The following is a 26,009-nucleotide window of genomic DNA, read 5'->3' on the forward strand; positions in this document are numbered from 1 at the left end:
TTATTCCCATGGGAATAGGTCTTGAGTGAGCCCAGCCATCTTCTCCTGGTATATTTTATCAAAGGCTTCACTCTGGGCCACTGTAAAGTGACTTTTCCAGTCCCCAATGATTCCTGTCAAATATACAAAAAAATAAGTCCAGATCAGGTTTATAAATAAGGTCTCAAGACTTCACTTGAGTGTCTTCTGTGTTTGTCACCACTGCCAATCTGTCACGAACACTGAACTGGAAATTGCAAGGCAATATAACCAAGTGGTTAAAAATTTCTTGTCCAGAGTCCGACGGCCACTGGTTTTTGGTAGTATATTTGAGTCTCCAGTTTGCAATCTGTTTATATTGTGAGGTTTGAATAATCACAAAAGGCAACCACAACAGTAATAACACCTAACCTACATGAAGTAATTTCTCATATGCCAGGCATTGTGTTAGGATATTACATGTATACCTCATTTAACCAGCCACACATTTCTTTAGGACAGTGGAGGTTCTTTTCTCCCATGCTGCTCTTACCCTTGGTCGTGTAGGTAGATATGGTGTACTTGTGATTGATTGCTACCCCCAAATCATGCCTTCTCTTTCCTTTCTTTTTATTTTTTATTTTTATATGTGGACCATTTTTTAAAAGTCTTTATTGAATTTGTTACAATATTACTTCTGTTTTACGTTTTGGTTTTTTGGCCACGAGGCATGTGGGATCTTAGATCCCCAGCCAGGGATCGAACCTGCACCCCCTACATTGGAAGGCGAAGTCTTACCCACTGGACCGCCAGGGAAGTCCCTTTCCTTTTATTTTTAACTCTCCACCCTTGAATATCACCGCAAACAGCACTACCCAGTGTTCTGTACCTTGCAGTTTTTTCTACCTCGAATGCTCTTCCCTTGGGTAACCGAGCAAACAGTCACATGTCATCTTTTCCTTGAGGTCTCCCCAGCCCCACTCTTGTACACTGCAGGTTGAAAACGGAAACTACCCACTACATGCCGTCAACACCCTCATTCCTTCTGTGTAGTGAACATCTTTGGTCTTTAGTAATAGGGTCTCAACAGAAGGCTTGGCCTGGAGCTAAGTCACATGTCTTTCCCCTCATTTTTCTTTCCCCAGGGTTTCCATTTGCCAGCTCCTTTTGGTGGAATAGATATTCCCATTGTCAATACTTGTAAAGGGAGGGTCACTCCATGGGGCGAGGGACCACACCAGTGTTGTGAGCGGGAACTCTAACAAGAAAATGTGAGGGTGCTCTACACAACAACCAACACCTAGGACATGAGTGGGGACAGGGAAATACATTATTCATAGGCAGTGCTTCATCTTCACAAGTTTTCTTTAGGACCTTATAAATATCCCAAATCATTCCTTAAACTCTCCAAGTCAGGTGCCACTTTTGTGATTTTATAGACTCAAATATTTTCCTCGCCCCATATCTTAGTTTATCCACAGAAGCAGAGGAATTCTCTGTCCATTTCTTCCAGGTCCTAAAATTAGAAATGCTCAGGCATAAAAAAAGAATGAAATTCTGCCACTTGCAACAACATGGATGGACTTGGAGGTATTATGCTCAGTGAAATAAGTCAGACAGAGAAAGACAAACACTATATTTTATCACTTATGTGTGGAATCTAAAAAATAATACAAATGAATGGATGTAACAAAACAGAAACAGACTCACAGATATAGAGAACAAACTAGTGGTTACCAGTGGAGAGAGGAAAGGGGGGAGGGGCAAGATAAGAGTAGGGGATTAAGAGGTACAAACTACTATGTATAAAATAAATAAGCAACAAGGATATATTGTACAGAACAGGGAATGTAGCCATTGTTTTGTAATAATGTTAAATGCAGTATAATCTATAAAAATACTGACTCATTATGCTGCACCTGCAACTAATCACCTGCAACTAATATAATATTGTAAATCAAATATACTTCAGTTTTAAAAAATGCTCTCTTACCTTTTCTCATGAAACCTTTGCTTTGATCCATAAAGATATCAGGTGATTGGGAATAATTGCTATTGTATTATCTCTCATGGTCTTGAAGGATGCATTCTTGAGGACTGCATTCAGTTCTTCTGGGCTTAGCTTCTTGCCCAAGAAGTGGCTGAGCGTCTCTACACTAGCTTGTATGTCCTAGGATGAGAACCACAGAGAGTGGAAAGAAAATGACAATCGGGAAAAAGAGAGCAAACAGAGACAGCAGAGAGTGATGACCAGGAGGAGACAGAAAATAAGCGAAAGCAGGAAGAGGATGAGCTCGTCATGCTCGTCTGGAAATGTGCAGTCCAAGTGTGGGACAGAGGAGTGTTTATAAGAGACAGTCTATTTATTTTTTACTTTACTTTTATTTTTTTATTTATTTATTTACTTACTTATTTATTTATTTTTGGCTGCGTTGAGTCTTCGTTGCTGCGCGCAGGCTTCTCATTGCAGTAGCCTCTCTTTGCTGTGGAGAACGGGCTCTAGGCTCATGGGCTTCAGTAGTTGTGGCTCAGGGAAGTCCTGAGACAGTCTATTTAAAGTTACGTTGGCCACGGGCTTCCCTGGTGGTGCAGTGGTTAAGAATCCGCCTGCCAATGCAGGGGACACAGGTTCAAGCCCTGCTCCGGGAAGATCCCACATGCCGCGGAGCAACTAAGCCTGTGAGCCACAGCTACTGAGCCTGCGCTCTAGAGCCCGCGAACCACGACTACTGCGCCCATGTGCCACAGCTACTGAAGCCTGCGTGCCTAGAGCCCATGCTCTACAACAGGAGAAGCCACTGCAACGAGACGCACATGCACCACAATGCAGAGTAGCCCCTGCTCACCGCAACGAGAGAAAGCCCACACGCAGCAACGAAGAGCCAATGCAGCCAAAATGAAATTAATTAAAAAAAAATTTACGTCGGCCACTTTCTCTGGAGGTCAGCCAATGCTTCCTATGAATACTGACATATTCAATTCCTATCAGTCGGTCTGGGAATATGTAAATACTTTTGCCTCTATCCTGACCCTGCCAAGCCCCATCTGCCTTCCATACCCACCGGACACTGCCCCTGGGTTCCCAGATTGCTTCAGATTTTTGCCATGAAATCGCTGATAGCCCTCAGTATGTTACTAAACTCTTTGTCAGTGCCTGTATTAAATGTTGTAAAAAGAAATAAATGAGAAAATTGAAGAAAGAATGTGTACAACCTAAGGAGGTCAAAGAAGAAATGACCCCTCTTGATTTCCTCCCAGGGATTAGATCCGATTGAAAGGGTAGAATAGAAATATTAAAGAATGGATGAGAGAGTGGCATGGACTTATATACACTACCAAATGTAAAATAGATAGCTAGTGGGAAGCAGCCGCATAGCACAGGGAGATCAGCTCGGTGCTTTGTGTCCACCTAGAGGGGTGGAATAGGGAGGGTGGGAGGGAGACGCAAGAGGGAGGAGATATGGGGATATATGTATATGAATAGCTGATTCACTTTGTTATACAGCAGAAACTAACACACTATTGTAAAGCAATTATACTCCAATAAAGATGTTAAAAAATTAATTAAATTAAATTGAACGAATGGATGGAAGATAGACAGCCATGAGATGGAGCTAGAGAGAATGGTTACCTGTTGCAGCTCCTCATACGATATCACCAGGAAATTCTCTTTTCCTTTCATCTGCAGCCAGTTGTGAACATGGTCAAACCACGATCAATACAGCACTGCAAGAGAAGCGGAGAGAGAAGTACCTGGTTCACTCTCGTGGACCCCACCGCCCCGGGAATGCTGCCCGCTTGATGCACACCCTATGTGTCTGATGAGCAAGTGAGCAAAGCGGGAGGAATCCTTGTCCTTTCCTTTTCGTTGACGTGAGAAATAGAATTTCTGCCTTTACTGCCTGGATGGCCACCAGGTGGTGCCATATACAATGCAGTATTTAAGATGGTCATCTAGGGCTTCCCTGGTGGCGCAGTGGTTGAGAGTCCGCCTGCTAATGCAGGGTATACGAGTTCGTGCCCCGGTTCGGGAAAATCCCACATGCCGTAGAGCGGCTGGGCCCGTGAGCTATGGCTGCTGAGCCTGTGCGTCCGGAGCCTGTGCTCTGTAACGGGAGAAACCACAACAGTAAGAGGCCCCCATACCGCAAAAAAACAAAAAACAAAAAAAAAAGATGGGCATCTATTTAATAATGGGTAACCAACAAGGACCCAGTATAGCACAGAGAATGCTGCTCAATATTATGCAACAACCTAAATGGAAAAAGAATTTGAAAAAGAATAGATACATGTGTATGTATAACTGAATCACTTTCCTGTACACCTGAAGCTATCACAACATTGTTAATCAACTGTACTCCAACATAAAATAAAAAGTTTAAAAAAATGTGTCACATCTACCTGTGATGAGATTTTTGAACTGTAAAGAGAATTCAGTTAGCAAATGAAAGAGCTAATTTTAAACTCCTTCTAATTTGGAGTCCATGTCTTTGTTCTTTCTGCTATGAATACAGTTTCTTTCCCCTATACCAGAAACACATGTCTTTTGTATGTCCTTCACCCATCCCAAACCTTTGGAACAGCACATAGTGTGGAAAAAAAATTTTTTTTCCTTTCACAATGTGCATTTGAGGAGTCGTAGGTCAAATGATCCTGTTACTTAGACATTGTTGAATAAGGCATTAGACACATGCAAACCTGTGTCTCTTCCCCTGAGATTTTTGGTCTTCATATCAAGAGTAAACTTTCCAGAGGAAAAAAAAAAGAGCAAACTTTCTGTCTCTCCTTGTATAACTGTACAATACTATATAAGTTCCCCAATTCAGAAATGGTCAGCTCTCTTTCATATCATGCGAACCAAACTAGCAGAAACCTATGTTGAGACAAAAAAAAAAAGAAAAAAAATTTTTCATATTCTTTTCCATTGTGGTTTTTTACAAAATATTAAATATAATTCCCTGTGCTATACAGTAGGACCTTGTTGTTTATTTATTTTATACATAGTAGTTGTATCTGCTACTCCCAAGCTCCTAATTTATCCCCCCAACTTTCCCCTTTGGTAACCATAAGTTTGCTTTCTATGTCTGTGAGTCTATTTTTGTTTTGTAAATAAGTTCATTTGTATCATATTTTAGATTCTACATATAAGTGATATCATATGGTATTTGTCTTTCTCTGTCTGGCTTACTTTACTTAGTATGATCATCTCTAGGTCCACCCATGTTGCTGCAAATGGCATTATTTCATTCTTTTTTATGGCTGAGTAGTATTTCATCGTGTGTGTGTGTGTGTGTGTGTGTGTGTGTGTGTATCACTTTTTTTTGTTCAGAAGATGAAAATTTCAAGGAGAAAGGTGCAGAGATATAAGATCTTCTGTTTAATCCCATGGTTCCAGCTATTCCTACAGGAATATAGCTCGTTGAATTCTTATGTTGGATTCACTGAGATGTGCTTGAATTATTTATCCTGTTTAATTGTAATTGCTTGGACTTCCCTGGTGGTCCAGTGGCTAAGACTCCATGCTCCCAATGGAGGGGACCTGGGTTCCATCCCTGGTCAGGGAGCTAGATCCCACATGCCGCAACTAAGATTTCCAATGCCGCAAATAAAAAGAACCCGCATGCCACAACTAAGACCCGGTGCAGCCAAATAAATAAATAAATAAATGTTTAATTATAATTGCTTGATCTGTTTTTTATGTTTAAGGTTGTTTGCAACTAAGGGTTTGGTATAATTAAATAGGAGAGATAGTTGTGTTTGACATAATTAGATGATAAACTCTAAGAAGTTAAAAAAACAAAAGGCAAGATTTTTCCCTACCTTGCAATAAAGACACCTAATTTTTTCTTACAAGTGTGGAGCAGGTTTCAGCACAGTCTCAATTATTACACTCCCAAATTCAATAGGGAAATTGAGGCTCCTAGAAGTTAGGTCCTCCTTCTGCTGAAAAAACAGCTAGTAAAATGTTGAACATTCACTGTCTGCACACAGACACTGGGAACTGTTTTTTTGTTTGTTTGTTTTTTGTTTTTTTTTTGGCCGTGCAGCTTGTGGGATCTAAGTTCCCCGATGAAGGATCGAACCCATACCCACTGCAGTGGAAGCACAGAGTCCTAACCACTGGACCACCAGGGAAGTCCCCACTGGGACCTCTTAAAGGAGGGCATTTCATCCAGGAACGTCCAAGATTATGGCCAGGAGGAGCATGTTTGTGAAAGGAAAAATTGTAGTAGTTAAAAATATGTTTCCTCTGTGGCTCTACAAGGGAATCAAATAGGATTCCAGAGCATTGGACAAGCTGACACAACCGAAACAGGTGTTTAAAATTTTTTGGCATTAAAGCCCTTTAAAAATATCTTTGATGGAAATCCAGATCCAAATTTTAGAGTTTTCTTCAGAAATAATATTTTTTTAATCAAAATATTACATAAGTTAAATTCCAAGCTCTTGGGAATTCCCTGGCTGTCCAGTGGTTAGGTCTCCACACTTTCACTGCTGTGAGCGCGGGGTCGATCCCTGGTCGGGGAACTAAGATCCCACAAGCTATGTAGAGCAGCCAAAAAAAAAAAAAACCAAGCTCTTTAATACAATATTTAAGGTTGTCTCTGATGGTGACCAGGCAGATATTAGTTGCTTCTTTTATATATATCTTTATTGGAGTATAATTGCTTTACAATGTTGCATTAGTTTCTGATGTACAACAAATTGAATCAGCTATATGTATACATACATCTCCATAACCCTTCCGTCTTGAGCCTCCCTCCCACCCTCCCTATCCCACCCCTCTAGGTGGTCACAAAGCACCGAGCTGATCTCCTTGTGCTATGTGGCTTCTTCCCACTAGCTATCTATTTTACATTTGGTAGTGTATATATGTCCATGCCACTCTCTCACTTCATCCCAGCTTACCCTTCCCTCTCCCTGTGTCCTCAAGTCCATTCTCTATGTCTGAGTCTTTATTCCTGTCCTGCCCCTAGGTTCTTCAGAACCTTTTTTTTTTTTTAGTTTCCATATATATGTGTTAGCATACGGTATTTGTTTTTCTCTTTCTGACTTACTTCACTCTGTATGACAGACTCTAGGTCCATCCACCTCATTTAGTTGCTTCTTTCTTATTGCACCCAACTCTCCAAATTTTACCAAACTCTTCTCTCCTCATGCCCTTTCCTGTACTTGTCCTCTGTCGTTGTTCATTGGTAGCCTACGCTACAAACTTTTCTCCACATCTCAATTTTTAAAATAGTTAGCAGTGGATTCTAGAGGTCACTCTGTAATAGAATGGCAACATTCCATTTTTTTAAGTTGAGTAGCATTTCATTATATATTTGGTGGCAACTTTATTTTTTGCTATTACAAATAAGGATAATTTGAACAGTCTAGTAAATCCATCTTCTGCTTCTCCCCACCGCAACTTTTTTTTTTTGTATTTTTGCTAGTGTATTTTTTTCCACTGGAGAAAGGGGAGTTAAACATGAATGTGTAAATGCTAGAATGTTAGAATTTGCAAGATGACCCTACGTGGGTTAGTACTGTTATCCATGCCACCAGCAACATATGAGCGTGTTGGTCTACCCAGAGTCTCACCGCCACAGCATGAGTCAAATGTTTTGAATGCTAGCTGTGCTAGAGCAGAGTGATAGCCACACAAAAGTGTCCACAGCCTGATCCCCAAGTCTCTGCATACGTTACTTTTCATGACAAAATGGACCTTGAAGATGCAATTAAATTCAGGATCTTCAAAGGGAGAGATTATCTTGGATTATCCAGGTAGAAACAACGTAATCACAGGTCCTTATGTGAGAGCGGAAAGAGTGTCAGAATCAGAGAAGGAGATGTGATGACAGCAGAGTGTGGAAGGATGTGGTCCACGTGCCAAGAAATGTGGGCAGCCTCTAAAAGCTGGAAAAGGCAAGAAGTGAATTCTCTCCTTGAGCCTCAAGAACAGAATGTAACCACACCTGCACATTAGTTTTAGCCCATACGGCATATTTTGGATTTCTGAACTCCAGAATGTAAGATACTTTTTTGTTTTATTTATTTATTTTATTTTAGGCCACGTCAGGTGGCTTGTGGGATCCTAGTTCCCTGACCAGGGATTGAACCCGGGCCCTCAGCAGTGAAAGTCCTAACCACTGGACCACCAGGGAATTCCCAATTTTCTGTTGTTTTAAAGCATTAAATTTGTGGTAATTTGTTACAGCAAGGAGAGGAAAGGCATACACTTTCCACTATGACAGATGAGAAACTGTATATCATTGTAGTTTGAATTCATACTTCTCTTATTTTGAGTGTGGTGAATTATCTTTTTATATGTTTATTATATTTAGAAAAAATTTGGGAGAACACAAAGCACATTGGCTAAGATTTCTGTTGTTAACAGGAGGGACTACAGATTTAGCGACATCTAGGTTTCGATTACAATGTGGTTGTTTAAATCATGGGACAGTAAGACCTGGGGATGAGATGCAGAAACTTCCCCATTCCACCTGGAGTCCACATTTTGAGTCAAACTCACCATTTCCTTGAAGGAACCGTTCCGAATATTCTTCAAATGATTCCGGCTCTCTGATAATCTTTACTATTTTCCAGAAATGATAACTGGAAGTAATAACATCTCTGGGATTTCTCATTACATAAATACACTTAAATTTAAAAAAAAAGAGATGAGAATAAATGTATCCATTTCCCTTGCTCCACGCTTTTCACAAATGGAGAAAATGCCAACGCCCATTAAAGTGTTTGGCCACAATTTAGTCTTTAATTCATTTAACAAAATATATTTAGAACCCACAATGTGCCAGACATTTAGTTAGATTCTATAGAAGGAGCAGTGTATAATATATGGATTGTTTCTGCCCTTAAGAACCTTATGATACATGGAATGATGGTCTTTAAAGTTTTGAGAGGCAGATGATGTTATTACATTTTGAAGAAGTCTGACTTTTATTGGGATTCTGCCCTATTCACTGCTATTCCTGGAATTTCATGTTCCAGGCCTCACTATCTTTTCCTAGGAATTTCTACGATATCAGTATTTCCCAGGTACTAATCAGACAGATGTGAATGGCCAACTGTATATAAGGGTTCGTTTATAATATTCAAAATGATGGCATGAATAAACTCATGCTGCTGTAGATGGTGAAACCTCAAGAGGAAACAAACTTTCAGGGTTCTCAAAATAAACTTTAAAAAAAAAAAGGAACTAGTTTTATGTCAGTAAACCTGGGCTAGGACATGCTGGATCAAGTGTTATATCAGGTCATTTCCAATTCGGATCATTGCTTTACTCCACTGCGGTCATAATCTGAGCTGGGTATCACTTATATGTGGAATCTAAAATATGACACAATTGACACAAATGTTTAAAATCAAATGTCAAATCTAAAGTATGACACAAACACACAAATGTTTCTCTTCTGTTCTTATTTACAGAACAGAAACAGACTCACAGACATAGAAAACAAACGGTTACCAAAGAGGAAGGCGGGGAGGGATAAATTACGGGTATGGGATTAGCAAAGACAAACTACTATATATAAAATAGATAAACAACAATAAGCGGATTCTTAATCTACTTATTATATTTCTTAAAATAGATATAATTCATTGAGTATGCATTAGGCTCTGATCTAAGCTAGGCTGTCAGTAAAAAATGTGGTCGCTACGGAAACTAACAAATTTTGTCTGTTATTGGTCTTTTTTCAAATGATCTATACATTCCTTTTGGATGTGGCTTGAGGTCATCTTAATCATCACATTCCTCCCAGCCTTTAGCACAGATGAATAAATCCTGCTGGTTTAAGCACACAAAAATGGAGCTTCAACGACATTGCACTATTTGTTCATAGACAAAATCTGGAGAACTGAGGTTCAAACCAGAATTTTCTGGCGTAAAGTCATAATCATTTTACAGAGTGTGGTCTTGGACTATTTTTTGTTTGTTTGTTTTCCTGTTTCATGTATTCTTTCATTCATTCAATATTTTCTTTCTTTATTATTTTATTTTACTTAGGTATAATTGACATACAACATTATGTGCGTTTCAGGGGTAAAGCATAATGATTCCAAATGATGACCACAATAAGTCTAGTTAACACTGGTCACCAGACATAGTTACAGAATTATTTTTCTCTGGTGATGAGAATGCTTAAGATTTACTCTTTCAGCAACTTTCCAATATGCAGCGCAGCATTATTAACTATTGTCACCAGGCTGTACATCACATCCCCATAATTTATTTATTTTATAACTAGAAGGTTGTACCTTTTGACCTCCTTTACCCATTTTGCCCACCACCCACCCTCCACCTCTGGCAACTACCAATCTGTTCTCTGTATCTATGAGCTTTTTTTTTTTTAATTTTGGATTCCACATATAAATGAGATCAAGTGGTATTTATCTTTCTCTATCTGACTTATTTCACTAAGCATGAATGTCCTCAAGGTCTATCCATGTTGTCACAAATGGCTTGATTTCATTCTTTTTCATGGCTGAGTAATATTCCACTGTGCAGTTGACCCTTGAACAACATAGGGGTTGGGGGTACTACCCCCTGCACGGTGGAAAACCCAAGTACTGCTATCTCTGCTTCAAAAGCAAAGGAACTGATACTCACCCAAGGGCAGGAAGTGGAAACAGTTTGGATAGAATCAGGACTCAAACCCTAATTCTTTTGATTCCACATATTGTGCTCTCTAATCGAACAGAAACATTTCCCCACACTTAGTTAATTTAAAAAGCAATAAAATGGGGCTTCCCTGGTAGTGCAGTGGTTGAGAATCCGCCTGTCAATGCAGGGGACACAGGTTCGATCCCTGGTCCAGGAAGATAACACGTGCCGCGGAGCAACTAAGCCTGTGCACCACAACTACTGAGCCTGCACTCTAGAGCCCACGAGCCACAGCTACTGAGCCTGCATGTCATAACTACTGAAGCCCATGCTCCTAGAGCCCATGCTCAGCAACAAGAGAACCCACCACAATGAGAAGCCCGCGTACCGCAATGAAGAGCAGCCTCCGCTCACCTCAACTAGAGAAAGCCTGTGCACAGCAACGAAGACCCAACACAGCCAAAAATAAATAAATAAAATAAATAAATTTATTAAAAAATAAAAAGCAACAAAATGAAAATACAGTACTATATTTATTGAAAAAATTCTTTGTATAAATGAAACTCACAGTTCAAACTCATGTTGTTCAAAGGTCAACTGTGTGTATGTATGTATATATACATATATATATATATATATATCTCACATCTTCTTTATCCATTCATCCATCAGTGGATACTTATGTTGCTTCCACATCTTGGTAATCATAAATAAGGCTGCATTGAACATGGAGGCGCATCTATCTTTTCAAATTAGTGTTTTCGTTTTCTTTAGATAAATACCCAGAAGTGGAATTGCTGGATCTAATGGTAGTTCTATTTTTAATTTTCTGATGAACCCCCATGCTGTTTTCCATACTGGTTGCGTCAATTTACATGCCCACCATCCAATATTTTCTTAAATCTCTATATTGTTTTAAGCATTCTGGTAGGTTGGTGTAAAATGGTAAAAAAAAAAATAAAAAGTTACAAAATAAACCTGGTCTTCATAATCATGGTGATCACAGTAAAATAAATATACCTGACAATAAACAAGCAAACAAATAGAAACATAGTACAATATTAATATTATGAAAAACACTGTGATGTTAGAATATTTTGATCATACTTCCACTATCACATCACATACGATTGTTTGAGGGAGTTTCATACATTTTTTCTTCTTCCTTTTATGTATTTATTCATTTTTGGTTGCACAGCAAAGTGATTCATATATATATATATATATATATATATATATATATATATATATATACACGTTTTCAGATTCTTTTCCATTATAGGTTATTACAAGATATTGAGTATAGTTCCCTGTGCTATACAGTAGGGCCTTATTGTTTATCTGTTTTACATACAGTCGTGTGTATCTGTTAATACCAAATTCCTAATTCATCCTCCCCTTTCCTCTTTGGTAACCACAAGTTTGTTTTCTATGTCTGAGAGTGTATTTCTGTTTTGTAAATAATTTCAGTTTCACACAGTTTTGATAATTCCTTCGGTGTCACGTTTTAAACTATAATCTAAGATGAGTGAAGATGCACATTTACAGCACAGGGTCGCTCAATGTTAGGGTCCTCCTTTAGAGGTCCTGAGATTATGCCTCAGAGGTCTGTGGATCTATTAAGTGGGAAAGACATGCCCTAAATGATTTCACGATTAGAAAGACCCAGTGGGATTTCAAACATGTGTTCCAATCCTACATTTCTTCTGAAATACAGATGCTGATTTACAGTTGAGACACCTCCCATATGGTCATATCAATGTTGGGTACCTAGGGGTTGGGGGTGCAGCCAGGGTTTATTTAATTAAGGACCGAGTATTCTCTGGAGCAGCAGCAGGGAGATTGTCTGGTGTGTGCCACCATAGCTTGGAACAAGCTTTTCTAATATGCTCACTTCACTGAATCACATTTTTTAAAATTTATTTTTTTAATTGAAGTATAGTTAATTTACAATGCTGTGTTAGTTTCCAGTGTATAGCAAAGTGATTCAGTTATATATACATGTATATCTATTTTTTTTCAGCTTCTTTTCCCTTATAGGTTATTACAAAATATTGAGTATCGTTCCCTTTGCTATACTTGTCGTTTACTTATTTTATATATAGTAGTGGGTAACTGTTAATCCCAAACTCCTAATTTATCTCCCCCACCCCCACCCCTTTGGTAACCATAAGTTGGTTTTCTATGTCTGTGAGTCTATTTCTGTTTTCTAAGTAAGTTCATTTCATTAGTGTCATTTTTTAAGATTCCACATATAAGTGATATCATATAACGTCTGTCTTTGTCTGACTTAACTTCACTTAGTATGATCATCTCTAGTTCCATCCATGTTGCTGCAAATGGCATGATTTCATTCTTTTTTTGGCTGAGTAATATTCCACTGTATATATGTACAACATCTTTCTTTTTTTTTTTTGCTGTACGCGGGCCTCTCACTGTTGTGGCCTCTCCCATTGTGGAGCACAGGCTCCAGACGCACAGGCTCAGCGGCCATGGCTCACGGGCCCAGCCGCTCCGCGGCATGTGGGTTCTTCCCGGACCGGGGCATGAACCCATGTCCCCTGCATCAGCAGGCGGACTCTCAACCACTGCGCCACCAGGGAAGCCCACCCAGTATCTCTTTCTCTGAGTTTTTCTTCCAGTCACTTTCTTTGTCACACCAAATCCCAAGACACATTTTGAGCTTTGCTTACTGTGCTAAAAATCACAGGACATTATTACAATTCCAAAATCTCTGCAAAATATGTTTATGTAACAGCAAAGGGCACAGGGAGATTGAAAAGAATCAGGAATAGTGGACATGCTTGGAATTCCCAATAAGAAAGAGGTTTCTCTCTCTCTCTCTCTGGTAACATATGTCACCAAAGGGTAGAAGTTGGGGGTGGGCCGAGGGATAAATTAGGATTTGGGGATTGACATATACACACTACTATATATAAAATAGAGAACCAACAAGGACCTACTGTATAGCACAGGGAACTATACTCAATATTTTATAATAACCTATAAGGGAAAAGAATCTGAAAAAGAATGTATACATAAAAGAATATATATATGTAACTGAATCACTTTCCTGTACACTTGAAACTAATACAACATTGTAAATCAACTCTACTTCAATTAAAAACAATAGAAGTACCTATGACTTGCCAAATTCTTTCTATCACCCTCAACCAGGAAAAAGGATTGTGAGGTCCTTTAATCTATGTAGTACAAGCAATTATTTCAGAGCATGTTGTATATTTGAGGGCTTAGTTTTTGTTTTCTGGGTCTTGAGAGCAAGGAAGAAGCTATATTCATCCAGGTGTTACAGAAACACTGGGGAGTTTGCCCCTAGACTGATCTATATTAAAACAATTGTTAGACCTATACTTGCTGAAAGAAGTTGGAGTAAATATTTAAGCTCCCTGAACAAAAACGTTCCTGTGTGTTCCACGACAGCAAAACCAACTTGAAAGAGATTACAAGGGCTTTAAAAACACACATGTGACCTCCTTGGCACACAATCAATGCTCCAAAATTGGATCTTTGGTTGTAATTATATTTCTCCATTGACTATATGAACCCTATTTTTTTTTTTTTTTTTTTTTGGCTGAGCTGCGTGGCATGCGGGATCTTAGTTCCCCGACCAGGGATGGAAGCCGCGCCCCCTGCAGTGGAAGCGAGGAGTCTTAACCGCTGGACCGCCAGGGAAGTCCTCTTTGAGCTCTTTATAGAACTGAAACCCCCAACAAATGGAAGATGTTACCTTTCTTCATTCCAGAGAAGACCACCTGAGGCCAGATGAAAGGAGTACAGTCCCTGCACACACCCTAATCCTTACCAGCAGCCCCACCCTTGAACCATGGCTATAAAACTCCTCACCAAATCCTCCTGAGTTGGAACACACAGTTTTAAGGGGCACAAGCCTGCTGCGTCCCCCTTTGCCTGGCAAAGCAATAAAGCTATTCTTTTCTATTTCACCCAAAACTCTGTCTCCGAGATTCGATTTGGCACCAGTGCACAGAGGCCAAGTTTTCGCCATCAACTACAGTGACTCACCTGCCTACACTGTTTGTACCAACAGTATGGCTTATGCCGAACACCAGCTTTCCTTCTGGGAGTCTGGGATTTGGGTAGGTGCAACGCAGGGGGAGCCTTTGTGACCAGGCCCCAGTAAAAACTCTTTGGCCCTAAGTCTCTAATGAGCTTCCCTGGTGGACACCTCACAGGTGCTGATGAAAAGATTAATCAATAGTTGATCTAAGAAAGAAATGGAATTTTTTTTTTTTTGGCCGTGCCGCATGGCTAGTGGGATCTTAGTTCCCCGACCAGGGATTGAACCGGGCCCTTGGCAGTGGGAGTGCTGAGTCCTAACCACTGGACCACCAGGGCATTCCCAGAAGTGGAAAATTTTATTCCAGCCAACCTGAGGGTTATAACCCAGGAGACAGTCTTTCAGAAAGCTCTGAAGACTGTTCCACCCGTTAGAGGTCAAAGCACAGTTATATAAGTTTTTGAGACAAAGGGTTATAGTCAGGTGACGTATTGACAGTGTACACAATCCAGATCTACACGTACACGTACAAACTGAGTAGCGGTCTAAGCAGATAGGGTAGGGGGTGTCCAGAGAAAGGGAACCAGGCATGGCTTTCTTGACACAGAGAAGCCATTTTTGGCCTGAGCCACTTTGTGATCTGAGCCTGCACCCAGCGCTTATCTTTGAACAGGTCTCACTAATTAAGGATCTTGAGGGAACAGAAGAATGCAGGAACAAAGGACTGTTATCAGGCAAGCAAAGGGACAACAGCAAAGATAATAAGTTTCGCATTAGCCTGAAGCACATCCTTGAGCTGTTTTGCAGAATTTAAACCCTCCTCAAGGGCCCAACCGCCAGATGAACTGGATGATGTTGACCTTTTCTGACCCTCTTTGACTTCAATCAACTAACACTTGGACTCAATTCTATGCTAAATTCTCCTCCCTTAGCTTAGAGCTTCCCCAATTTTGCTGTTTGGGAAAAATCCCTGGTGTTCTCCTTCCTTGCTGCAAGTAATACATCCTTCTTTTTTTTGTGTATGTGTGGTACGCGGGCCTCTCACTGTTGTGGCCTCTCCCGCTGCGGAGCACAGGCTCCAGACGCGCAGGCTCAGCGGCCATGGCTCACGGGCCCAGCCGCTTCGCGGCATGTGGAATCCTCCCAGACTGGGGCAAGAACCCGCGTCCCCTGCATGGCAGGCGGACTCTCAACCACTGCGCCACCTGGGAAGCCCGTAATACATCCTTCTTAATCCCAATCTTTGGCTTGGTCGTGTCTTTTGGTTCGATGCCCACCAAGAGGGGTATCCAGTTTTTGGGTAACAGTGGGTCATGGGTCATTGTCGCCCCTGACAAGATTAAGAAAGAAGTTTATCTCCTGAGGAGGTCTGGTTAAGGCAGGTGCACAATACACATTAAAGGGGAGGGAGGAGGCCCAAACAGGCAGAGAAAATTCTTACATTTAAATTTTCTTGTCTTGACATAAAATATGAATTGGATTTCATCACAGGTGTTGTCACATCACTGGAGGAATTCAGTGTGATCAGCGTAGGGACTTCCTGGGTGGTCCAGTGGCTAAGACTCCAAGCTCCCAATACAGGGGGCCCGGGTTCGATCCTGGTCAGAGAACTAGATCCCACATGCATGCCACAAAGAAGATCCTACATGCCGCAACTAAGACCCGGTCCGAGGAATAAAGACGCAGACGTAGAGAATGGACTTGAGGACACGGGGAGGGGGAAGGGTAAGGTGGGACAAAGTGAGAGGGTGGCATGGACATATATACACTACCAAATGTAAAACTGATAGCTAGCGGGAAGCAGCCACATAGCACAGGGGTGGGATAGGGAAGGTGGGAAGGAGACACAAGAGGGAGGGGATATGGGGATATATGTATACATATAGCTGATTCACTTTGTCATACAGCAGAAATTAACACAACACTGTAAAACAACTACACTCCAATAAAGATGTTAAAAAAAAAAGAAGACCCAGTCCAGCCAAATAAATTTATATAAGTGTGATCAGTGTGACTCACAAGGAGAGGACTTGAAAGCTTGGGCCTGGTTTTCTGCAGATCCCACCCCATGTGCCTTTACCTCTGCTGATTTTGTCATGTATCCTTAGCTGCAAGGAGTACGACTTACTAGGAGTAAGTCGTAGGACTTACATAGCTAGGAGTACGACTCTACGCTGAGACCTGTGAGGCTTCCTAGGGAATCATCCAACCCGGGGGTGGGCTTGGAGGCCCCCAACACACCCACATTCAGCCCTGTCTGCCTCCTCACCCTGCCAAGTCGACCCCACATCTGTTGCCCCCCAGGCTGGGTTTGCCTTGATGCACCCTCCCTCCCGGTACTTGCCACCAGTATCCAGGTGTATGGATATACTTTTTCAAGCTCATCTAGATTCCATACATACTTTTTATATTTTCTTCCAGTATTTTACATCTTTTTTTTGAAACAAGTAGCTATGTGATTTTGCCTGAATAACTATTATGGGATTCAGTTTCTTTATCTGGCAAATTAGGGGATTGGTCTAGTCTTATTCATGGTCCCCCTCAGGCCTCAAATTCAAAAATATTGTATGACCGCGTGTCAATTTTTTTTTTTTTTTTTGGCGGTACGCAGGCCTCTTCACTGTTGTGGCCCTTCCCACTGCGGAGCACAGGCTCCGGACGCGCAGGCTCAGCGGCTATGGCTCACAGGCCCAGCCGCGCCACGTCATGTGGGATCTTCCCGCACTGGGACACGAACCCGCGGCCCCTGCATCGGCAGGCGTACTCTCAACCACTGTGCCACCAGGGAAGCCCCCGGCGTGTCAATTTTTAAAGCCTATATATGAGGTGGAAAACTCAAATGTTTGGAGGTGTTAGACACACAGGATCAATGAGTGAAGTGTGGTAACTATGGCTGACAGTGAACCAGGCAACAAAAGACCATCCAAAGCTGTGTAACCAAGACAACCTACCACCTGGGAGAAAATATTTGCAAACGATGAGACTGACAAGGGTTTAAACTCCAAAATATACAAACAGCTCATACAACTCAATAACAAAAAAACCCCCAAACAACCCAATAAAAAAATGGGCAGAGACCTAAATAGACATTTCTCCAAAGAAGACATACAGATGGCCAACAGGCACATGAAAAGATGCTCAACATCACTAATTATTAGAGAAATGCAAATCAAAACTACAATGAGCTACCACCTCACACCAGTCAGAATGGCCATCACCAAAAAGTCTACAAATAACAAATGCTGGAGAGGGTGTGGAGAAAAGGGAACCCTCTTACACTGTTGATGGGAATGTAAATCGGTGCAGCCACTATGGAAAACAGTATGGAAGTTCCTCACAAAAGTAAAAATAGAACTACCATATGATCCAGCAATCCCGTTCCTGGGCATATATCCAGAGAAAACCATAATCCGAAAGGACACTTGCACCCCAGTGTTCAATTGCAGCTCTATTTACAATAGCCAAGACATGGAAGCAACCTAAATGTCCATCGACAGATGAATGGATAAAGAAGATGTTGTACATATATACAATGGACTATTACTCAGCCATAAAAAGGAATGAAATAATGCCATTTGCAGCAACATGGATGGACCTGGAGATGGTCATACTAAGTGAAGTAAGTCAGACAGAGAAAAACAAATATCACATGATATCACTTACATGCGGAATCTAAAATACAACACAAATCAACATACCTACAAAAAAGAAACAGACTTGGAGAGAACAGACTGGTGGTTGCCAAGGGGAGGGAGGTGGAGGGGGAAGCATTGGGAATTTGGGATTAGCAGAGGCCAACTAGTTTATATAGTATGGATAAAAAACAAGGTCCTACTATACAGCACAGGAAACTATATTCAATATCCTGTGATAAACCATAATGGAAAAGAATTTGAAAAAGAATATATATATGTATATAACTGAGTCACTTTGATATACAGCAGAAATTAACACAACATTATAAATCAACTTTACTTCAAAAAATTAGAAAAAAAAGCTGTGTGACCTTGGGGAGGGCACTCAGCTTCTCTGTGCCTGTCTCCTTATATGCAAAATGAGGATGACAGCAGAATCCACTTCAAAGGCTTGGTGTAGAAACCCAATGAAGTCATTTGCATACTGCATTTAGCAAAATATCTAGCAGGAGCTTGACAAAAGTTAGCCAGTACTATTATTAATGATTTTAAAATTGAAATAATAAACTATCCTTTAAGTTTCAGGGACAATGACATGAGAATAATGCAGGTAAAGCATAAGCACGTAAGAGACACTTAATAAAAAGTCACTGTATTAGTCAAGGTTCTCCAGAGAAACAGAACCAATAGGAGATATATCGATACAGATATATACTGTATATTTATTATGAAAAATTGTCTTATAATAGTTGGTTCACGATTGGCAGAGAAGTCCCACAATCGGGGAGAACCAGGAATGCCAGTGGTTCCAGTCCAAGGGCAAGAGAAGACCAATGTCCCAGCTCAATAGTCAGGCAGAGAGAGTGACCCCTACCCATTGGGGAGGACCATCTGCTTCACTCAGTCTACCGATTCAGACACTAACTCTTCCAGAAACATCCTCACAGACACACCCAGAAATAAACATCTGGGAACCCTGTGAGCCAGTCAGGTTGGCACATAAAATTAACCATCACAGTCCCCCAAAAAGAAGGTGAGGGAAGATTTATTTTGAAAATACCATAAGACCATACTATAAGACATCACAAAGTGGTGAGCCACGGGCTATAGCCAGCCTCGTGTGTTTGGCCAATATAGTGTTAGCAAAAAAGTTTTGATTAGTTCCCATCTCTGAAAATGGAGATGCTCTCCACACGCATTGGAATTTCTTGGGTGGGGGGCAGATCACAATTTAAGAGAATTAATTCTAGGTCTGCATTCCACGTGGCGACGCTTTGCTGGAGATTTGGGATGGCTTCGCAGCATGCAACAATTCCCATCGCTCCCTGCGTCTCACAGCCAGACAGCTTCCCTCACTTGCCCCATTCGCCTGGCTCCCCCGAGGGAGCCGAGATTGAGATCCCCGGTAGAAGCAGCACCCCTAGTTCCGTGGAGCAATTGCGGGATGCGGCCACCAGGTGGCACCACGGCTGCGTGCTGTTCAACCACCAGGCGTCGCGCGAGTCATTCCCACGGGCCAGGGTCTCTCAGAAGAGCATCTCACACCTACCAGAGGCCCTACTATGTACCAGCAGCCTCACGTGTTTCTTAAATCAATCCTCACGCGTACACGGAGTCATGCTTCCTACGTGGCAGCGGAGGCTCAGAGACAGGGGCTGTGACTCAGTGTCTCCATTTATAAGACAGGCGTTGCAGCAAGGATTCCATGAGATGGTGTGTCAAGTTGTTGGCAGAACTTCTGCTGCGTAGTCAGGGTCTTTCCAGCTCCGGGGTGGAACCCTGACTTTCAGCTGGTCCGAGGGCAGCCTGATCAAGGCTACACTTCTTGGCCTCCCTTGCAGCCGGTGTTCTGGGCCATGGGACGTGGCATAAGTGGTGTACCCTCCTCACCCGCCTTCACCTCATCTCTCCTCCTTTACATTTCCCTGAGCTTCTTCCCAGAAATTGTCCCTGGGGTACCCCCTGCCCCGCCTCCCCTCCCCCAGCTCGGGTGAAGGAAGTACTTACTTGCTCATGATCCCCGGGGAGCCTGTACTTTTCCTCCTCATAGCACTTTTCACATTCTTATGGTTACCTATTCATTTGTCTTCCCGACCCCTGCCAACACCACCCCATCCCAAAGGTGTCTGCGAGGTGCAGCTGACAGCCTCGTGGCAGGGCAGGCACTCTTGAGCGGCAGGAACGAATGCAGACGTACTTCTGGACTAAAATGCCAGGCTCTCAACCTGGGCTGCGCCTCCTGGGGAGCTTTATTTTTTTTTTTTTTGGCCCCAGCTTCATTGAGCTATAACAGACATATAACACTGTGTAAGTTTAAGATATAAAATGTGTTGATTTGATATATTTATATATTGCAATATGATTACCACCATAGCATTAGCTAATGCGTCCGTCCTATGACATAATTACAATTTCTTTAAAAAAAACCATCCCAGCACCACCTGGAGCCAACTGAAGCCCAGTGTCTGCGATGGGACCCCACCATGGTGATTCCAAGGGGCAAGAGATTAAGTAAATGCTATAGGTTGCTGTGAAGCTTTGCAACTACGAAGGACCAGACCTTGCTATAATTTAGTGGTTATCAGGTTTCTATGACCCTTAAAGTACTGAGTAAGAATCTTAACTTTCTCAAGTGTCTGTAAGGAGCCTAGCGCTCCTTAACTGACCCTTCAAGTGGTCAGAATATAAGCAGCTTTGGGCGGGAAAAAGCTCTTTGCAGGAAAGAGCTCTCTTCAGAAGGCATCCCTTTGCCTTGTCACTAACCTTAAACCAGGTGCCCCCATGCTCTACTTATCTCCGGCCCTAACACACCTTTCAAATCTTTTGATCACACAATACCTTGCCTAACCTGTTGGTTTTTCCGTAGATCAAAGATGTAGAGGGGCTTCCCTGGTGGCGCAGTGGTTGAGAGTCCGCCTGCTGATGCAGGGGACACGGGTTCGTGCCCCGGTCCGGGAAGATCCCACATGCCGCGGAGCGGCTGGGCCCGTGAGTCATGGACGCTGAGCCTGCGCGTCCGGAGCCTGTGCTCCGCAGCGGGAGAGGCCACAACGGTGAGAGGCCCGCGTACCGCAAAAAAAAAAAAAAAAAAAAAATGTAGAAATGAAGAATAAGTAATTAACTGATGACCAGACCAGATCTCTTCCCTAGCTTCCCCTTCAGTAATCTCTCAAACAAACTGTGTGAACAAGATAGCATCTAGAGAAAAATCACAAGAAGTCAACAAGACTGCACACAAGCCTGCACACAGTGGGGGATGGTGATGACTCTGACCCCCCATCTCAGTGATTAACCGAGATGACTTCCCTGTTTCCCTTTAAAAGCTTTCATGACGGAGCAGAATCTTTTGTGTTTGTTTGTTTTGGAGCAGAATCTTTAGAGGTGGTTTTGGGGAGACGCTGAGTCCACCATCTCCCCAGACTGCTGGCATCCTGATAAAAGGCAGCTTTCCATTCCACCAACATTTGTGAGTATTGATTGGGTAAGCGGCAAGCAGCAGGAGTGATTCGATAACAAGAAGCCACAAAGAAAAGTCTTGGAGTGCCTCCCTCCTCCCACCACCCCCAACACAGGATGACCGTATCAGCCGGGTTTCCTAATCCCCCTAATTTTATCCCTTCTCCACATCATTTTCAAACTCGAGCACATCAGAACCACCTGAAGGCCAGTTAAAACACGGAGTGCTGGCCACACTCCCTGTGTTTCTGGTCTGGAGTGGGCCCCAAGGAATTTGCGTTTCTAACAATCTCCCAGAAAGTGCAAGTGTTGCTGTCAGGGGACCCGCAATTTGAGAACCATTAGCCTGAGTACTTTTTTCTTTTTTTGGCCGTGCTACACGGCTTGCAGGATCTTAGATCCCCGACCAGGGATGGAACCCTCGCCCTCGGCATTGAAAGCGCTGAGTCCTAACCACTGGACCGCCAGGGAATTCCCAGCCTGAGGACTTTTTAGATTTTAATTTTCATGAAATAGTAATGAGCTCGTACTCAGACTGGCTCTCATCCACACGAGGTAGATGCATCTGAGACTTCCCCTGCCCTGTGGGGTGGGCACCATGATGCAGGCGTGGAAAGGCATTGGGAAGGCAGGTGAGGCGGGCCCTGTATCACCACCAGACTCCCCCAAGGCTCGGAGGATCACTCGGAGGTGTGTGGGCTGTCCTGGTCTTGCTCAGAGTCAAAAAGAAAGGTGGGGGGGGCTTCACTGGTGGCGCAGTGGTTGAGAGTCCGCCTGCCGATGCAGAGGACACGGGTTCGTGCCCCGGTCCGGGAAGATCCCACATGTCGCAGAGCGGCTGGTCTCGTGAGCCATGGCCGCTGAGCCTGTGAGCCATGGCCGCTGAGCCTGCGCGTCTGGAGCCTGTGGTCCGCAACAAGAGAGGCCACAACAGTGAGAGGCCCGCGTACCACAAAAAAAAAAAAAAGAAAAGAAAGGGGGGGCCTTTCCTAGGGGCACAGAGGACCGAGGAATCCAGAAAAGGGTTACATGTTCCAATTCTGACACCAATTACAACGCGTGTTTTTTTTACACACCACCAAGCAATTCTCTGACACCAGCTGGGCGTCCAACAATTCAACTCAATTCTAACAATATCTACCCAGAGACAGCATCAGATCCCACAGGTTAAGGGCTCAGTCCCACAAGACTGCCCTGTCCCCTCCATGTCAGACACCAAACACATATCCAGGTGGTCACCTGTGCTTCTGACCCACTGGCTATGGATTTGAGGCTACAACGACCCCCTCCTTGGGCTCAATTAACTGGTGAGAGTGGCTCACAGAACTCAGAGAAACATCTTACTTACCAGATGACCAATTTTTTATTTTATCTTATTTTATTTATTTATTTTTGGATGCACCACATGGCATACAGGATCTTAGTTCCCCGACCAGGGATTGAACCTGGGCCCCCTGCAGTGGAAGCGTGGAGTCCTGACCACTTGACCACCAGGGAACTCCCACCACATGACCAGTTTATGATAAAATAATGTAACTGAGGAATAGCCAGATGGACCAGATGTATAGGGCAAGGTGTGAAGAAAGGGCTTGGGGCTTCCATGCCCTCTGCGGTGCTCCGCTCTCCCAAATCTCCATGTGTCCACCCACCTGGAAGCTCTCAGAACCCTATCCTCCTGGGCTTTTATAAAGGCTTCATTACCTCGGCATGCTTGATTAAATCCCTGACCGCTGACAATCGCCAGTCGCTAGGCTGGCGCCCCTGGCAACCAGTCCAGAGTCCCTACGTGCTTGCCAAAAGCCATCTCACTAACGTATCAAAAGCACCTTTATCAACTCTCATTACTTATGAAATTCCAAGGGTTTTAGGAGCTCTATGCCCTAAAGAATGGGAACAAAGACCAAATATATGTTTCTTATTATAAACCACCCTTGGATATTGCTATGAAATCGCTATAATATCAGAGATGGCAAAACGTGTGGCTAAGGGCAGATCTTTTGACATTAAGGAGGTGTGCTGGGTCTAGTTACTTGCTCTGTGTCCCTGCTCAAGTGAGGCAGCCTGCTTCAGGCTTGACTTTCTTCTTGGTGAAATGGGGCTTCTTGAGAGGAACTACATTCATGGGATTGCAGTGAAGGTTGAGTAATAGAAGCGTTTTATAACGCTTTGGCACACGATGAGTATTTGATACGTGATAGCTGGCATGAGCTGATACGAATTCTATTAAACCTGTAATGTCTATCATTTTTCGAAAGCGATTTTGTGCCAGCCATTTTGCATTTTTCATCATTAAAAAATAATTCTAAAACAATCATCAATGACTACTGAACTCTTGTTAGAAAACATTCTTAAGAGCTGTGGGTGTGGTGCAAACTCCTAACCAGGATGCCTTATATCAGCCCAGAGGAGGGAGCGGGCGAGGCTCAGAACACGCACCCCCTTCAAATTTGCTCCTTCTCCTCCCAGGGGGAGCTATGACGTCACATGCGAGCTAGGAGTGGCTGTTACCACGGAGACTGGGAATCCCAGTGGGAAACCCGGGTAGGGTATCCGGGGATCTCACTCACCTCCCCGGGGCACTTCTACGGAGCCCGCAGTTCTGGCCCCGGGAACGCAGCCCGGAGCGCCTCGCGTGCGCAAATTTGGCCATGCCCCAACGCGACCTACGACCCCACCCAGCAGCCGGAGGTTTGCGGACCCCCGGCCTCCACTAACCGAGAATGCGCGCGGGGCCAACGCAGTACGCACGCGCACCCCTGACCTGTCCTTCAAAGCTGGTGACGTGTCGCTCCGCCAATCAGGATCCTTCTTCCAACCTGGCCCCGCCTCATTTTTCTGGTTTTTCGGCGTCTCGCTGTCTCCAAGGCAACCTTCGGACTGAGGGCCTGGGGAAGAGAGTCCCGGAGACTTCTGGATATTGTAGTCTCAAAGGGGCAGAGAAACGGGAGGCACACTTGTTCGTAAAAAGGAGACTGTGATAACAATGGCTGTATTCAAGGATGACTTCGTGGATAGAGAACGCTTGTAAATGGTTCTCAAACTGTTATTTTCTGGGGAAAAATAGCACCCGGATCCGGAAGTGGCCGCCGAGCAATCGGGCCGCCGATGGGAATGAGAAATGTCCCTGACCCAGCGTTCCCGTTTTCTATCCCTGGCCCTGCTTGCCAGGTCCTTCCTGCTAGGTGGCCTGGCCCGTTCGCTGGCCTCGGGGTCAGCTGTGGGGGGCTCGACCATCACTCGTGGAAGTTTCTGAGCCTATCGCGGTAACCATAGTAACACCGCACGCTCGCTCCCCGCCCCTTGCGCGGTGACGTCACGCGCCGGGCCCTGTGATGAGCTGTTGAGCTCGTGCGCCTGGGGAGGGCGGTGATGGGGCGGGTCCTGGGAGGAACCCGGTGGGGGCGGGGCCGCTTGTGAGGTGTCCGCTTGGGGTCGGGGAAGCTTTATTATCGAAATAATCACTGGTAAATGATCGTACCTGCTTTCTAGTAAGTGCTAAGAGACTTCGCTGGATTCACTCGCTTGTTTTTGTTTATTATTTTTTTGCTCCCAATTTGGTTGGAAACCCAGACTTTCCATTTCAGGCCTGTCTCCATGACAAATGGGCCACTAGTGAGTCTCAGGAGCACGCCCGCCTCCCCCTGCCCACCCTGGGCCTTCATTTATTCAACCAGCGGGTCGTTATTAAATGCCCGATAAGTGCCCGTTGCCATGGAGACAGCAGGGAACAAAGAAGGGGATGGACGTTTTGAGCGGGGAGACGCAGAAAGTGAACCCATGTTTTTCAGCCTCAGCGTTATTGACATTTGGGTCTGGGGGCCGTCCTGTGCACTGTAGCGTGTAGAGCAGCATCCCTGGCCTCCCCCTATGCCCAAATTGCTGTATAAGGTTTTTGCTCCCCACTTAAGGACAAACTGGAAGTTGTAGGTCCATACACCCAAACTAAAAACAAAGCAAAACCAACCTCTGGTCCTATATCAAAGCATTGGCAAATATGTGGACAATTACAGATTTTAAAGTATTTTTCATTGCCCCTTTTAACCAACTTTTTGATGAACCAAACGACTGGTCCTGATTGTGATGATTAGAGGTCTTATACACTCTTAATATCCCCACTTTATAGATAGTAAAACACGGCACTGAGAAACAATAATTTCCCCAGAATGGCAATCCAGTAAGGGGTGGAGCTGGGATCTGGACTCAAGTCTTCTATATTCTCCACTTACAAAGCAGGCAGCATAATAGAACCTCCTTATAGGGTTGCTGCCAGAATTATGTGATAGATAGGACTCTTCACACACCTGCCACCCCACAT

General features: G+C 43.4%; 1 protein-coding gene across 1 annotated transcript; it reads right to left on the reverse strand.

The window, feature by feature from the left end:
- Positions 1–24,928, reverse strand: LOC132510191 (sulfotransferase 2A1-like). Its single transcript, XM_060131969.1, is given in 6 exon segments — positions 1–113; positions 1,952–2,014; positions 2,017–2,128; positions 3,590–3,684; positions 8,474–8,600; positions 24,860–24,928. Coding segments are annotated over 6 exon segments (579 nt in total).
- Between the last annotated feature and the right edge of the window lie 1,081 nt (positions 24,929–26,009).

This window comes from Lagenorhynchus albirostris, chromosome 19 (genome assembly GCF_949774975.1).
Source record: "Lagenorhynchus albirostris chromosome 19, mLagAlb1.1, whole genome shotgun sequence".
Taxonomy (NCBI): domain Eukaryota; kingdom Metazoa; phylum Chordata; class Mammalia; order Artiodactyla; family Delphinidae; genus Lagenorhynchus; species Lagenorhynchus albirostris.